This window comes from Hylobates moloch, unplaced genomic scaffold (assembly GCF_009828535.3).
Source record: "Hylobates moloch isolate HMO894 unplaced genomic scaffold, HMol_V3 SCAFFOLD_23, whole genome shotgun sequence".
NCBI classification, from domain to species: domain Eukaryota; kingdom Metazoa; phylum Chordata; class Mammalia; order Primates; family Hylobatidae; genus Hylobates; species Hylobates moloch.
This window is the reverse complement of record NW_026652298.1, coordinates 20,743,717-20,760,207: the sequence shown is the minus strand read 5'-3', so window position 1 is coordinate 20,760,207 and position 16,491 is coordinate 20,743,717. Positions and strand designations below refer to the sequence as shown.

General features: G+C 37.7%; 1 protein-coding gene across 6 annotated transcripts in view; it reads right to left on the bottom strand.

The window, feature by feature from the left end:
• The window catches only part of TNPO1 (transportin 1), a 101,767-nt gene that overhangs the window by 18,213 nt on the left and 67,063 nt on the right, over window positions 1-16,491 (bottom strand). For all 6 annotated transcript variants that reach the window (XR_009211857.1, XM_058434195.1, XM_058434196.1 and 3 more), the window contains exons 10-18: window positions 13,271-13,331; window positions 12,548-12,716; window positions 8,603-8,755; window positions 7,480-7,705; window positions 5,868-6,039; window positions 4,187-4,273; window positions 2,861-2,968; window positions 2,575-2,733; window positions 2,407-2,494 (exon numbers count right to left, since the gene is read on the bottom strand). Coding sequence is in view for 5 of the 6 variants with exons in the window: in XM_058434195.1 (XP_058290178.1) it covers window positions 2,407-2,494; window positions 2,575-2,733; window positions 2,861-2,968; window positions 4,187-4,273; window positions 5,868-6,039; window positions 7,480-7,705; window positions 8,603-8,755; window positions 12,548-12,716; window positions 13,271-13,331 (1,223 nt within the window). In the remaining variant the exon portion in view is untranslated. The remainder of the gene's footprint in view (window positions 1-2,406; window positions 2,495-2,574; window positions 2,734-2,860; window positions 2,969-4,186; window positions 4,274-5,867; window positions 6,040-7,479; window positions 7,706-8,602; window positions 8,756-12,547; window positions 12,717-13,270; window positions 13,332-16,491) is intronic.

The following is a 16,491-nucleotide window of genomic DNA, read 5'->3' as shown; positions in this document are numbered from 1 at the left end:
AATTAGACTAAAAAAAAAATCAATGATTTTGGCTTTTAAAGCAACTTTCACTCTTGTGCTCTGATTGTGGTCTCTGAATATCATCCGCCACTAAAAAAAAATGAGGACTCTCAGAAAATGTCACATTACAGGCAAAGGCAGGAAATGTGCAAAATAAGTGGACTATTTTGTCATAATGAAAGGACTCGGGAGCCAACTTAAGTTCTCACTGCAAGCAGTACAACAGCTTGAACATCATGAAGTCACACTAGCACTAAAAAAAATCAAAAACTAAACTTTGAAACATCAAAGATACCTTTGGAGGATGCTAGGAATCAATTCATTATTTTGAAAATTGGTAAATAAAAAGAATCAAGTATTTATCTTGCCTCTGCTATAAGATTTTACCTCAGGATAGTAATTTATTGATATGGGAAATGTCTCTCTATATAAGTATCTTCATTATTAAATGAAGAATTAGAATATCATAATTTTTTAAACTCCTAATAAATCAGGAGACGTAAGCCAGGGTTTCTTGATCTCAGCAATATTGACAGTTTGGGCCAGATCATTTTTTTGTTGGGGGGAAGGGGAGCTGTCTCCTGTATTATAGGATGTTTAGCAACATCCTTTGCTTCTACCCACTAGACATCAATAGCACCTCTCCAGCGTTAAACAAAATGTCTCCAGACATTGGCAAATGTTCCCCGAATGGCAAAATTGCCCCTAGTTGAGAATCACTAATTGAGACAATCATCAAGATTGGTAACATTAAAAAAAAAAAAAAGGAGGGACAACTAGACACTATGTACACTAAGTACACAATACCATCTATAAAGTCTTAAAAACAAAACAACGTAAATCTCATTAAACCTCAGTCTCTGTATCAAAACAATTTACAGTAAATACAACGGACAGAGGAACATGTTAAAGACAACAGAAAGACGCAATCAGTAAAATCCACAGTAAAGGAAACTCTTTAGAATAAAAAACATGGTTTCTTTAACAAAAAACAATTGTAAGAAGAGATAGTATAGTATGTACTAAAATATTAAGACTTCAAATGCTGTGTTTGAGATTTGCTCCAAAATATCTGAGATCTATGTGTCTCACCATTGACAACAGTATATAGGAAACATGACTGGACAGTTGAAGCTGGGTGATAGGGGGTTTGTTACATTTTTTCTACTTTTATACGTCTTAAACACTTTATAATAAAAAAATTAATCCTTTAAGTTTCAACTAAAAAACTAAATTAGATGGTAAATATGAGAATGATAAGCTTCCCATAAGAATTCATTACACTGTTAGGTTTAAACTTGATGGTTCTTAATATATCATAATTAATGTTAATTATGTTAGTTTTTTGAGAAATGGTTATTATCCAAAAGCACAATTACATCAGATGATAAAACATTCAATTAGTATTTTAAATTAAGGTTTAAATGAAGTATTAAAACAATTTTTTTTCTTTTTTTTTTTTTGAGACAGAGTCTCGCTCTGTTGCCCAGGCTGGAGTGTAGTGGTACAATATCAGCTCACTGCAGACTCTGCCTCCCGGGTTCAAGTGATTCTCCTGCCTCAGTTTCCCAAGTAGCTGGAACTACAGGCACATGCCACCACGCCTGGCTAAGTTTTTGTATTTTTAGTAGAAGCAGGGTTTCACCGTGTTAGCCAGGATGGTCTTGATCTCCTGACTTCGTGACCTGCCCGCCTTGGCCTTCCAAAGTGCTGGCATTAAAGGTGTGAGCCACTGTGCCTGGCCGTATTAAAATAATTGTTACCCAACATGCTGAGATACAGAAAAGGGGGGAAAATAATCCCATAACTCATTTATAACCCATAGGTTTGACAACAATTCAGGGTACAACATTCAAGGAATTCCTTATCATTGTCACAAAAGGCCAAGACAAATGCTATGCTAGTCTCCAACCTCACACTCCTGGCCTCCCAAAGTGCTAGGATTACAGGTGTGAGCCCCCGGACACAGTCTCAGTTAAAGTGACATTTGTTGGAAGTTTTCTGCAATATCTGAAAAAGTATGCTGGTTTGCTAGAGAAGAAAATCTGGTATTATTATTTCTGTGTACCTCTACCAAAAAGGTGGCTGCTCAAAAAAGGATCTATTAACTAGTCCATGGTACCAAGGCTTCCCTGGTGGGCATGTCCTTTACTCTGAAGTATTATTACTAAGCTTTCCTCCAGTCACAGGAGTACCTAAAAAGCTGAGATGATGGCAAGCTCAAGGAAATATTAGGGGTTCCTGCCATCTTGCCTGTTTCAATCACAGCAAGTTTACTTTAACCAATAAAGTATACATTTATAAATGTTGGGATTCCATGCAATTTCAGTTTAATAATAAAAAAACAAAGCTGGTGTAAAAATAACTTTAAAAAACCATATTCATAGCAGTAGAAAATATTCATACCTATACAAGGCTTAACATGCTGAAAGCAAGCTTTTGTGAGGTCACCTAACAGGGCAAAAGAACTCTGTCGAACTTCTGGCATTTTATCCTACAAGAAATAAGAAGAAATTAACCCCAATGTGACACAGAGAAACAGGCTTCAATTCATTTTCACCTTTCAAGTCTCACCTGCATGCACTGATACATTAGTGTTAGGATGTTACTTCGGGCTACCAGCTGTTCAATGTTGCCTCCAAGTCCTTCAGCCAGGCCACTCAGTAAATCAAGAGCCACTATCATAAAATCTTTATCTGGAGCTTCATATTGATCTGGTTGGGCATTGTTTAGCTGAAATTAGACACAATGTTTTTTGTAAGTTTGTTTTTAATTAACTACTTAAAAAGTTTGTATACATTATGCCTATCTTTAGAAAAATGTCCACCATGTCAAGGGGAAGACATTTTAAAAATATTACCATGGCTTGTGCAAGAGTCTTCTGTACTAGGTTTACACAACGCTGATACACAGGTTCACAGTATGGAAGGAAGCCAGACTGCAGTGCTGTGGCAACTGAAGATAGGCACTAGGAAGAATAGAGTACACATGCTAAATTTTCTAGGTATACTGAAGATTATGATGAATGCTTGAAACTGCGCTCAACAGGATCCTGTTCATTTATGAGCTTGCTCTACTAGTTTCTACAGTAGCAGGTTTGTTTGTCCCCACCCCTCTCCGCCAAACCTCTCTTTTGGAGGCCATTCATTGCTGTTAGTTTGCCAGCCAATCAGGTCAGGTTTACTCACAGGAAGCGTTTCTACAAGAAACATTATCTTTTAAGGACAGATTGAGTATTTTGTGTTCATATTTTCCCCTCAAATTGAAGAGACTCATTTCATGCTCCCATCATGGTCAATGTTGTGAATGGACTTTACTGGGCACATTCTGAGATCCCGCCGGAAAGTAATATATATACAGTTGGCCCTCTGTATCTATGGATTCAACCAATCTTGAATCAAAAGTATTTAAACAATTAAAATGATTTAAAGTATACTGGGAGGAGGTGCATAGGCCATATGCAAATACCACACCATTTTATATAAGGGACTTGAGCATCGCTGGATTTTTGTATCCAAGGGGAGTCCTGGAAACAATCCTTGCAGATACTGAGGGACGACTGCATACAAAAAATGAACCATAATGATTCTTCTTGTTTTGTTGGGCCCAGAATTAGTCATTGCTCTTGGTCATAGAAAATTTAACTTCTTTGGCTAAGGACAATCCACGGTAGAAGATGGTGAACCTTGAAGTAACAGGGAGCAAGAATGAAAAGGCCTGAACTGGTTCTATTGATGTCAATTCAACTAAGTTTAAGTGACTACATTTCACAGTGTGTTCGGTTACTAGAACATCATATAAAAGTTTGCAATGGAAGGGGTGTAAAAAAAAAAAAAAAGAATAGTAGTAAGTACACATGGAAACATTTTCAAATTCGAAAATAAGTACCTCCTTGCACCAAATCCCACTACTCCACATCTATGTATGAGTGAAAAGATACATATATACCCTGGTATATATATCCTCCTAGTATGTTATCTACTCTATATAGAGAGTAGATAACATAAGAGAACTTAAAACTCTAATTTATTATCAATTAAGTAAAGCAGGTTAGAGAACAACATGTATAATTTCCTTTGTCTACTTCAGAATATAAATTTATTAATACTTATCTTATCATATATACCCATTTTGGATTTGAACATGTGTTCTTGGCAACAGATTAAATATTACTAGCCCTGCATACCTCAAGTAAAGGGAAGAGATCTTTATCTTCATCCTTTAACATGTTCCATTTCTGGATCAGTGGAGGCATTAGCATCTGAATATATTCCTATTTACAATGATGAAAAACATATAAAGTTCCACTATCACATGTCAACAAGACCATTTTGAGTCTTTGAAAATTAAAATTCATTTTGAGGAATTGTGTAAAATCATTACAAAAGGCATTTTAAGAGTCATTCTTCACTCTGCAGTCCCTTTTAAAGTTTTCCTTTCTTTTGCCTACCTTTATACTTACATGCCCATGTTCTAGTTTTAGATCTAGAACTAGCGATCTACTGATCTTTTATCCTTGTTGAAAAAAAAAGTCTATCAATAAACACACAGCTAATCAAAATCTATTACTTAAAAAAATCACAATCAAGGAAGATCTAAGTTTTTCTCTTTAAGTTACAGAATATTTTTAGTTCTGGGGCTGGGCATGGTGGCTCACACCTGTAATTCCAGCACTTTGGGAGGCTGAGGCAGGCAGATCACTTGAACCCAGGAGTTTGGGCCAGCCTGGGCAACATGGCAAAACTCTATCTCTACGAAAAGTTGGCCAGGAATGGTGGTACACGCCTGTGGTCTCAGCTACAGGGGAGGCTGAAATGGGAGGATCACTTGAGCCCAGGAGGTGGAGGTTGCAATGAGCTGTGATCACACCACTGCACTCTAGCCTAGGTGACAGAGTGAGACCTTGTCTCACACACACACACACACACACACACACACACACACACACACACACACAAAATTCTTTTCAGTTATGGAACTGTAACGTGTAATATGGTTGTTACTATATAGTACATTTTTAAATCAACAGGTAAACTTATATAGATGCATTTGTAGAAAAACAGACTTAAAATCATTTAAGTGTCAAACTAAAGAATGATCCATAAAACGACTAAACATAGTGGTCATGTAAACAGGGGCACAGATTCTAAAGACATTCAGAAAACAAACCCCCACAAAAACCAAACCAACCAACCAACAGCAAAGCAAACCTATAAACTGCCCTGTACCAAATCTTAAGTGTAACCTAAAAATAAAACAATTTCTTAAGACTTTGGATATAGCAATCATATAGAAGTCTACTCATTCAGCAGGGTATGTGGAGCTATATTAAAATTCTACTATCACTTAAATCCTCATTAGGCAAATCCATCCTCCTCTTCTACTAACACTACTGGAAACAAGGCACTTTTGCATTATTATTTAGCATTTTTAAACCTACTACCCCAATTTCTAATTGTTTTATACAGTATACTCCTCATACTTGCTGAGAAAACAAAGATGTCTAGATATGGTACTTTAAAGCTATAGTGTTTATGAAATGGTAGATTCAAAAACATTAGGAATTAAGTAAAAGTAGATATCCAGATCATAAAAACTTTTTTACCCCTTTGCTTTAGTCATTCTAAAAAGTATCTGAGCATTCATGTGAAATGCTGCTGTAGTTTCCACACCAAGTATAGACTTACCTTAAGAATACCATATGAAAGGGGATATACTTGCTGCCTTTGTAAGATCTATACTCTTAAAGTAGCTAACGCTAACTATTCACATCTCCCAAAACATCTTAATTTCCAAATATATGCTAATCTATTGATTGTAACTATGATACACATTATTTTCCGTAATAGTTCTTAACAGATACTTACTGGTTTGTTTAAATGATGTCCTACTGAATCTGCTAATGTTCCTATGGCATCGTAAAGAATGAGCAGGTTCTTATGCTGGTATTTACTAAATGCAAAGACCAGGGTATCAAGTATATAAGCAAGGTAAGGAACAAGTTCTGTACAAGCCTCCTCTTCTAGGGTAGCAAAGGCACTGTTTAAAAAAAAAAAAAGAATACTTATTGACTGTAAGATATATCTAACTCTTAATTTCTAAAATGTTTATGTTCTGTTTTACCCAATCAGGAATTTCCTAAAATGGTCTAAGCCATCTGTTAATGAAAGCCCTGGTCATCAGCACTGTGAATTATTTACCGATTTCTTCTATAGCACTTGCCATAAATGATAATTATGTTGTTGCTTTGTATTTCCTACTAACCTGTAAGTCTCAAGATGGCAGGGACTTTATGTAAACTCAGCATTTAGTATATGCTTAACAATAGCTAAAAAAAACCCAGGTACTGAATGAATAAATTACAGGATCTCAAACATAATCTATATCCTCCCTCCCTTAATATCTTCCAGATATGACTGCCTCAGATGGATTAAGGTCAAACTCAAATTTACTTTCCCTGCCAGGCGCGGTGGCTCACGCCTGCAATCCCAGCACTTTGGGAGGCCAAGATGGGTGGATCACTTTAGGTCAGGAGTTCGAGACCAGCCTGGCCAACATGGCAAAACCCCATCTCTACTAAAAATACAAAAATTAGCTGGGCATGGTGTCGCACACCTGTAGTCCCAGCTACTCAGGAGGCAGAGGCAGGAGAATTGCTTGAACCCGAGGCGGAGGTTACAGTAAGCCAAGATCGCACCACTGCACTCCAGCCTGGGCGACACAGCAAGACTCCATCTAAAGAAAATAAAATAAAATTTTACTTTTTTTGTTAAACAGTTATTTTTTCCTACTATCAAGGTCAATGGTAAAAGCAAACCTACTCGAAAAAGTAAGAACTATAAACATAAGCAGAAGGCCCTTTTAAAATATAAACGTATGTTGCAGGAAACTGGAATATCTGTAGTAATAAAAGCAACTGCTGGCTTGATATAAAGAGACAGCCTCCAAACCAACCAATAGAATGGCTACTAGAGCAGAACTATTAAGCACTCAAAGACCTGTAACTGGGACTTTCTGAGTTACAGTGGTTGACCTAGTCTAAGGATGTCAATCTGCTCAAACTTTGTTATTCCTTCAATAGTAGGAGTCCTGCCATCACTACTTCAGATGTCTGAGGGAATTATGGTGTAAGATAATTCTGTTATAATAACCACTGAGTAGGAAAAATGAGCCAAAGAAGAAACAGCTAAGATCGATGTTGTCACATTTAGATCTACAAAATCATCAGGTAAAATCTACATAACAAAATTCTCCCGGCCAAACAAAACGTATAAAATATGCTAATATGCAAACCCAAAAGCTACAGATCCTGCAAAAAACTTCACCAAGAAGAAAAAAGAAAACTAAGCTTTCTGATATAACTGGAAAATTTTCAGTTACGAAACACTTCATTAAAGGTTTAACACCAACACTCCATCAGAAGGTTGAAAATTAGTTTTTCACTCCCACGAAGAACACTGTGTTATGAATCTGTCCCACCTGCAGGCAGCTTCTTGTACTCTCTTGTTGCTATCCAGGATGCGCTTTAGCAATTCTGTCATTAATGGCTTCAGGTACGTGTCTGGTGGCTGGCTGACTACCCAGTGTGCATAGCGGCTAAGAGTCCAGCAGGTTATGGAACGCACAAGAGCCTTTTTATCAGAGAGGCACTGAATAAGGTGAGGAATAAGCTCAGGCAAGTATGGAATCATGCCCTGCATGCAACCTAGAAAAAAAATAAATCAAAATGCTAAAATTTAGTTAACATTATTTTGGTTGATTATGAAAATAAAACATGTATCTATGAAAAAATTCAGAATATTTCTATCGCTATAAACATACTATAACAACCTATACCAAAATTATTTTTAAAACCCTGAAGTTAGAGCTACCTGCTCCCAAGCATCTTACAGAGTGTTTCAATTTCTTCTAATAGATGTTTATTGCCAGGACAAAATCAATAATAACCCTTCATAGAGAATGATGAGAGTCTTGCCTTATTGTGTTTCCTATACTTACCTAAAGAATCAAGGATTTTTTTTTTTAAAGCAATGGGGATGCTTCAGACATCAGAGCCTTTCATTCTGTTCCCTTAATTTTTTATTTTTTATTGAGATGGGGTTTTGCTCTGTCACCCAGGCTGGAGTGTAATGGCACGACTTCAGCTCACTGCAACTGCCACTTCCCAGGTTCAAGCGATTCTCCTGCCTCAGCCTTCCAAGTAGCTGGGACTACAGGCACATGCCACCACGCCCAGCTAATTTTTGTATTTTTAGCAGAGACGTGGTTTCGCCATGTTAACCAGGCTGGTCTTGAATCCACCTCAGGTAATCCACCTACCTAGGCCTCCCAAAGTGCTGAGATTATAGGCGTGAGCCACCATGCCTGGCCTCTGTTACCTTTAATGAAACAAAAACATTTTGCAAAATATCTAGCTGGGGTTGGAAGACAGCCTATGGCTGTTTAATACTAGTTATCTGGTTCAAAATAGCCTAGCCTTAAAGTAGCCTAGCCTTATTAGTACCTAATAGTAGATACTAATTCCTTAAAGTAGCCTAGCCTTATTAGTACCTAATAGTAGTAAGAAGCCAACTTACATAATTCAAACTGGACTTAAGCTTACCTTCAGCAATTGCTCCTAAAACCAAAATGCCTGATTCTTTAACAACCCATTCATGATGAAAAAGCAATTCTTTCAAAAGGGGCAAAATATGTGGCAGCAGTTCATCACGATACACATTTGCAAGAACATCTAGGGCAGCAGCAGAACATTTTCCTAAGGAAATATTTAATTCAAAAATATTACATTAACCTCTTATTACTTATATATTCAAATATTTATTGTATATGTAACATTTTATTCGTATCTCTAATACAGAGTTTTAAAGTAAGAATTCAATTGAATAGGAGGTAGTCTGTCACGTGAAAACATTTTTTTTTTTTTGAGACAGATTCTTGTTCTGTCGCCCAGGCTGGAGCGCAGTGGCGCGATCTCGGCTCACTGCAGCCTCCGCCTCCCAGGTTCAAGTGATTCTCCCGCTTTAGCCTCCTGAGTAGCTGGGATTACAACATGACCAGCTGATTTTTGTATTTTTAGGAGAGACGGGGTTTCACCATGTTGGCCAGGATGGTCTCGAACTCCTGACCTCGTGATCCACCCTCCTCAGCCTCCCAAAGTGCTGGGATTACAGGTGTGAGCCACCACGGCCGGCCGAAAACATTTTCTATTAAGATGAGTATTTTTTATGACAAGAACTTACTTGGCAAATTAATTGTGAAGACATTGTATTCTGTACATAACTGTCATACTAGAATTGTCTATACAGTAAAAGAAATACTGAGCCACTCAATTCAGTGCTTCTAACATAACCATTCAATATGATACACTCATATTACAATCATGATTACAATCACTGTTACAATCATGCAAAAAACATACATTATTAACTCTACTTAACATTTCCAGCAGTATATCATCTAGAATTAAATAGACAATTACTTAGCTGGACTTTAGACACAAAAATTGGAAGAAAAGTCACTGGCACATGAAACATAACACATGCTAGAAAATACTCTTTACAGACAAAGAATTAACTATGGGACTATAAATCAACCCAGATTTTATTATCATAATAATTTAGACAAGAGCAACAAAACCGAAAAGAACAACAAAAATATCATTTAACTGTTATGGGTAGGAACGTGTTCCTGAAAGTTCATGTATTAGAAACCTAACCCCTAAAGCAACAAAGATGGGAGGTGGGGCCTATCAAGAGATGATTAGGTCTTAAGGGTTCTGCCCTCCTAAATGGGTTAATGTCGTTATTGTAGGAGTGGGTTAGTTATCAAGAGAGTTGGCTTATTATAAGCGTGAATTGAGCTCTTAGGTGTGTCCTTCTGTCATCAGATGATGTTGCAAGGAGGTTCTCACCAGATGCAGCCCCTCCACTTTGAACTTCAGGTATCCTGTTATAGTAGCACAAAATGGACTAAGAAAATATCAAAAATGTCCAAAGTGAACTAGGCATAGCAAATGGCTAATCACAAACTACTAGACAATAATAAAATCCTTTAAAAAAAAAAAAAACCAAAAAACAAAACAAAACAAAACCATTACATTGGCCAGAAATTAACACCTTACCCATCAACAAGGATCTTAGTTATACCACATGGTAGATCCATACAACTAAACAGTACGCTGACATGCAACAAAAGGAAATCTAAATCTCTATGTACTGAGGAAGAATGAGGCATGTGATATACAGAAAGAAAGCAACAGAGTACATATAATCTGATTTCGCTCTTAGAAATTTGGCTTCTCCTCTAAAAAAGATGTCTGTATGTTCTTCCAAGCATGCACAGAAAAACTTTTGGAAGGATACAAAGAATGGGATGTGACGAGGAAGTATTCCCCCATCCATGTATATTATTTTGTAGTTATCTGTGTAATGATCTTGAGCCATCCTGCTCCCCCAATCTGAAAGTAGGGATACACTGGGAGGTAATTTGTAATAGTAGTAAACACCATGTGTTGTCTTAACAAGTGAGACTTGGGTCCCAATATTAGATGTGCTATCAGTACTAGCTACGCTAATCTTGGGTAAATCTCTCTTTCTGCAGTTTTCTTGCCTATTCAAGGTTGTTGGAAATCTTAAATATGACTTTATTCTTACTTATGATTAAACAGACTTTGATACGCATGCAAAGTCCTTGGCCTAGTGCCTGGCACATTAGGCACTCTAAATAGAATATTAGTTATAAGAAACTGAAAAGGCAACAGAGAAATTAGCATTATCTAACCAAATGAATAACACAGCTCAGACTGATAATGTCTGTTCTTAACTGCTTTAATCACAGTTATTAGAAATCCCAACACTTTGAACCAGAGTAGTGGCTCTAAACTGGGGTTGATTTTGTTCCCCCAGGAGATAATGGTTTGTCACAATTGTGTTTGTGCTGCTGACATCTTTGGGTAGAGGCCAGGGATGCCGCTTAACATCCCACAATGTGCAGGACAGCCTCCGCAACAAAGAATTACATGCATGATGTGGCATTCACATGTAGAAAAAAAAAGAATTATGTGGCCCAAAATGCCAATAGTGCCAAGGCTGAGAAACCCTGAACTAGAGCAGTAGAGGTTTAAAATCCAGCAAGCAAGCAAAATCAGAACACAGGTGTTTAGGTTCATCCCCAATTAGGAAGTGTGGGCCAGAATGCTAGCTCCACCGGTGACATGATTTGCAGCTAAGGTTGGAAATTAACATATTTTAAAAAGCATATTTCATAAGTTTTGAATATAACAAAGCAACTTACATTATTTTAGAATTACCTATGATAGCCAATTCTCATGCAAATTACCACACAAAAAACACTCACGTTAGAAAAACCAAAAAAGCTTGTGGCAATGTTCTTACAGTATTAAAACAAACAGTCTTTTGAGAAATGGTAGTTTAAGAATATAGTAATGACAAAATAAGAGCAGGTCCACCAGGAAAATGCAAACCAAAACCACAAAATACCACTTCACATCCACTAGAATGACTATAATAATAAAGAGATAATAAAGCAAGTGAGCATGTGAAGAAACTGGAACCCTCCAGACAATGCTGCTAGGAAAGCAGAACGGTGCAGTCACTTTGGAAAACACCCTGGTTATTTCTCAAAAGGTTAAACATACAGTTACCATATGACCCCAACAATCCTCCTCCTGAGTGTTTACCCAAGAGAACTGAATACAAATTGGGCCAGACACAGTGGCTCACGCCTGTAACCTTAGCACTTTGGGAGGGCAAGGCGGGTATAGAGCCCAACAGTTCAAGACCAGCCTGGGCAACATGGCAAAACCGTCTCTACCAAAAAAAAAAAAAAAAAAAAAAAATCAGCCAGGTGTATTGGTGCGCACCTGTAGTCCCAGCTACTTGGGCAGCTGAGGTAGGAGGATCACCAGAGCCCGGGGAGGTCAAGGCTGCGGTGGGCCATGACTGCGCCACTGCATAATCACACTAGCCTGGGTGACAGAGACCCTGTCTCAAAAAAAAAAAAAAAAGCAAAAAACCAAACAAAAAAAAAGTCTACACACAAAAATTATACCTGAGTATTTATAGCACCACAACTCAACAGCTACAAAAAGAGAAACACAAATGTCCACCAACCAATGAATGGAGAATATATGGCATACTACTACAATGAAATATTATTTCACAATACAAGTGAATGCTACAACATGAACCGTGAAAACTTTATGCTAACTTAAAGAAGATGGTCACAAAGGACAATGCATTGTATGACTCCATTTACATGAAATGTCTAGGAAAGGCAAGCCCAGAGACAGAATATTGACTAGTAGTTGCCCAGAGCCAGTAAACAATAGGGAGTTACTGCTAAAGGGTATGGGTGATGAAAACATAGTCTACAGCTGATTGTGGTAATGGTTGAACAGCTCTCTGAATATACTAAAAACCAATGAAATGTATACTTTAATGTATACTATAATTGTACAGTAGATGAATTATACCCCAATAAAGTTATCATCAAAGTAGGCAACTGTGCTTTTCCCTTTCTGACTTACTTAGATTCCAGTCAGAAATTGTATCATCATCATCAATTTCATCATCATCATCATCTTCCTCTTCAATTCCATCTTCATCATGCTGCTGAGCCACCGTCCTTGATCGGTGAAAACGTGGCCGTATATCCTGTTCACTATCAGGAATCGTTTCGTCTTCTTCAACATCACCCTGTTGTTTTTTTTTAAGAGAAATTTTTGGTGGCATTCATTATAGGCTAATATGTACATGAGTAAGAGAAACAGAATATCCAGAGATGGGGTCATGCACAGAATTCTGAAGTATACTTCCAGAGTGATTAAGAACCACGCCCATGTACAGAACATATTCATCATGGAGGGGCGAACAGACAGACGTAACACACCTGTTAGGTTATATGGCCCTTTAAGTCAACTACATGGCCTCCACTGGCTGGTATAATCTAAGTTACCTGAATCAAATTCAGAGCAGCATATATAAGAATGTTTTTAAAATAACTCCAAGTAGTTAAGGGGAAATTAATAATAACCCACCAATGTCACCATCTAGTACCAAATTAAGCAAGAATGTATCATTACTCAAACTTATGCTTCTATCTATAAACTTCTATAACCAATTATGGATAACAGGAAGTCTATTTACAGGAGATCTATTCTCAATGAATGTTTTATTGGCCAAATCCAGCCAAAGATGTACTAAGTCAATATAAAAATCATGTTCCCTATTCATCAAAAAAGCTTCCTTACCTTAAGTAGGATAATATCTATATCTGAGTACTTCATGCCATTCACTAACACAGGAATCAACCTATAAAGAAAGAAATTCATGAAAACAAAGACCTAAAGATCTCAACAGAATAATTAATAAGTCTTAACCTTACATGTACTAATAAAACCAATGAGATAATCAATGGTAATATTGTCTTTGAAGTTATTCAGTGATATATGTCCGCTCTCTTAACTGAAGAAATGCTAATAGAGAAAAGGAAGCAGTGAAATATAAAATCCCCTGGATAGGTTTAAGAAATGTGGGCCAGCCAAACTTTCATGCTCAAAGTCCTTCTAAATTCTAAAATAGAAAGATTAGTAGTAATTAAACATTACATCTAGCATAATTTAACTAGGTAAGACTTGCAATACATAGAACTGCATTTTGTAAGATACAGGCATTTTGCAGGAGAACCAGGTGTATCTGGATCACTAACAGTTTATCACTGATGATCTTTGTCAACAATTTCAGGGAAATGGTCAGGACAGACATCAGAATGTTAAGATAATGAAGAGTTAACACGATGTGGATTAAAGAAGTGAAGACAGTAAGTCCCACTCAAAAAAAGTTTTGAGTTTTTTTTTTTTTTTTTTTTGAAGACAAAAAACGGCAGCAAGTTATAAAGTTATGGAAAATGAGGCAACAAGGAGAAGCTAAGAGTGAATATTTATCTGGTACGGTGAGGGTCTTTGGGTATAAGAAAAATTTATATTATACAGACCTTAAGGAGAAAATTGGTTAGGAGAGAACAGCTCATATGAAATTACTATCTGTTAAGTTTTGGGGCAAGATAAAGGGTCACCTGCTTTCTTTATAAGCCTAAGTGCTCAAAGTGAATTAAGAGAACATCAAAAGAGTAATAAAGGTTTCAAACAGTTGCTCTTGGTGAATAAAAGATAAAAGCTGATCTGGAACATGAATTAGCAGATTGTGAAGAGACCACTTGCAGTTGAAGACCACAGATTTCTATAGCCAACAATCCCCCTGGGGGAGTGTAACTTTCCCCAAAGGCATTTGACAACCCGGTTAAAGAAAAGAATTCAGAGTTCAATTAGTCTAGAGCAGGGTAGATAGAAGTTTTGGGTTAGTATGGTTTATTCGTGGCTCTGATGTTTGTCAGATAGAGAATAAAAAGAATCAGATTAGGTCGAGGCAAGCAGATCATGAGGTCAGGAGTTCGAGACCAGCCCGGCCAACATAGTGAAATCCGGTCTCTACTAAAAATACAAAAATTAGCTGGACATGGTGGCGCACGCCTGTAGTCCCAGCTACTCGGGAGGCTGAGGCAGGAGAATCACTTGAACCCGGGTGGTGGAGCTTGTAGTGAGCTGAGATCACGCCACTGCACTCCAGCCTGGGAAACAGTGAGACTCCATCTCAAAATAATAATAATAATAAAAAAAAATCAGATTAGAACACAAAGAGGTCAAGGGCCTTGGAATGGGGTGGCAGATGGGCCTAGTAAGGTTTGCAAGAAATAAAGGACTGGCTGGTAAAGCTGGGCAATAAGAAAAAATGAGGTCAGAAAATAAGACAGAAATTCACTGTGACCATGTGGCAATTTGGCATGTGCCTGGCCAGGTCTAATCATGCTAGGCAAACTCTTATTTTTGAGCAGGTCTAATTGTGAAGATTTCTCCTGAAGCCCCCATGTAGCCATTGAAAATGAGTTTTTGTTTGTTTGTTTGTTTGTTTTGAGATTGGAGTCTTGCTCTTGTCACCCAGGCTGGAGTGCAATGGCATGATCTTGGCTCACTGCAACCTCCGCTTCCTGGGTTCAAGCTATTCTCCTGCCTCAGCCTCCCAAGTAGCTGGGACTACAAGCATGTGCCACCATGCCTGGCTAATTTTTTATATTTTTAGTAGAGATGGGGTTTCACCACGTTGGCCAAGCTGGTCTTGAACTCCAGACCTCAGGTGATACACCCGCCTTGGACTCCCAAAGTGCTGGGATTACAGGCATAAGCCACTGCATCCAGTCAAAAACGAGTTTTTTAATGCAACATCACATAAAGTAATAACACAGACAATAAACGTTTACTGAATACTTAAATATGGGCTGAGCATTGGGTTGTTTTACATGGAAAATCCACACAACATCCCTATAAGACATTAATGTACAAGAATAAAGGTGGGAAATAGCCAAAACAACTTGTAAAAACAAGAGAAATCAAGAGCTGCTATACCAGATCACAAAATACATTAATGTTCAATAATAAAAATAGTACTAGTTAAAAAAAAAATGAGAGACTATATAGCCCAGAATGATAATAGAACTTAATATCCTCCTTGTTACACTGGTGCATTTTTTTTCTGAGAAAGGGTCTCACTCTGTTGCCCAGGCTGGAGTGCAGTGGTGCCATCTCAGCTCATGGCTCACTGCAGTCTCTGCCTCCTGGGTTCAAGTGACTCTCCTGCCTCAGCCACCCAAGTAGCTGGAATTACAGGCATGTGCTGCCGCACCCAGCTAATTTTTGTATTTTTGGTAGAGACGGGTTTCACCATGTTGCCCAGGCTGGTCTTGAACTCCTGAGCTCAAGCGATCTGCCTGCCTCAGGCTCCCAAAGTGCTGGGGTTACAGGCATGAGTCACTGTGCCCAGCCTACAATGGTGCTTTCTAAATGAGTTTATAATTATGAGCGATCTTGTTAACACATACAATTTTAATTCCTATGCAAACACTTTTTGCTTGTATTATACTAAGCAAGTGTGGTTAATAAATAGGAAAAACAAGTTATTTCATTGTGCTTTTTAATCTCAGCATCAGATTGATGTTGATATTCTGCTATCCTGTCAATATATTATCTAAAACAATAAAAACAGCTGCGTTTTATATACAACAGTGGCTCCCACTGGGTACCGTGGCCCATGGCTGTAATCCCAAAGTTTTGGGAGGCCAAGCAGTGTGAACTGCTTGAGGCCAGAGGATCAAGACCAGCTTGGGCAATACAGTGAGACCTCCTCTCACAGTAGTAGGGAAGACATAAGTCAAACTCAGTCATGACTGGTTTGAGTTGTTTAATGTTAGCACTAATTAGCACAGCAAAATGGGTGGTGCTAATCTTTTAATTTCCTGCTTGGTTTAGAAATATTTGGATTATATTAGTGCAGTAATAGAGTTAGAGTACCTAGTTATAATTCCATATTTTTAACATCATCTCTAATGTTATAACCTAGGTTTTCATTAGCATAGGTTTGT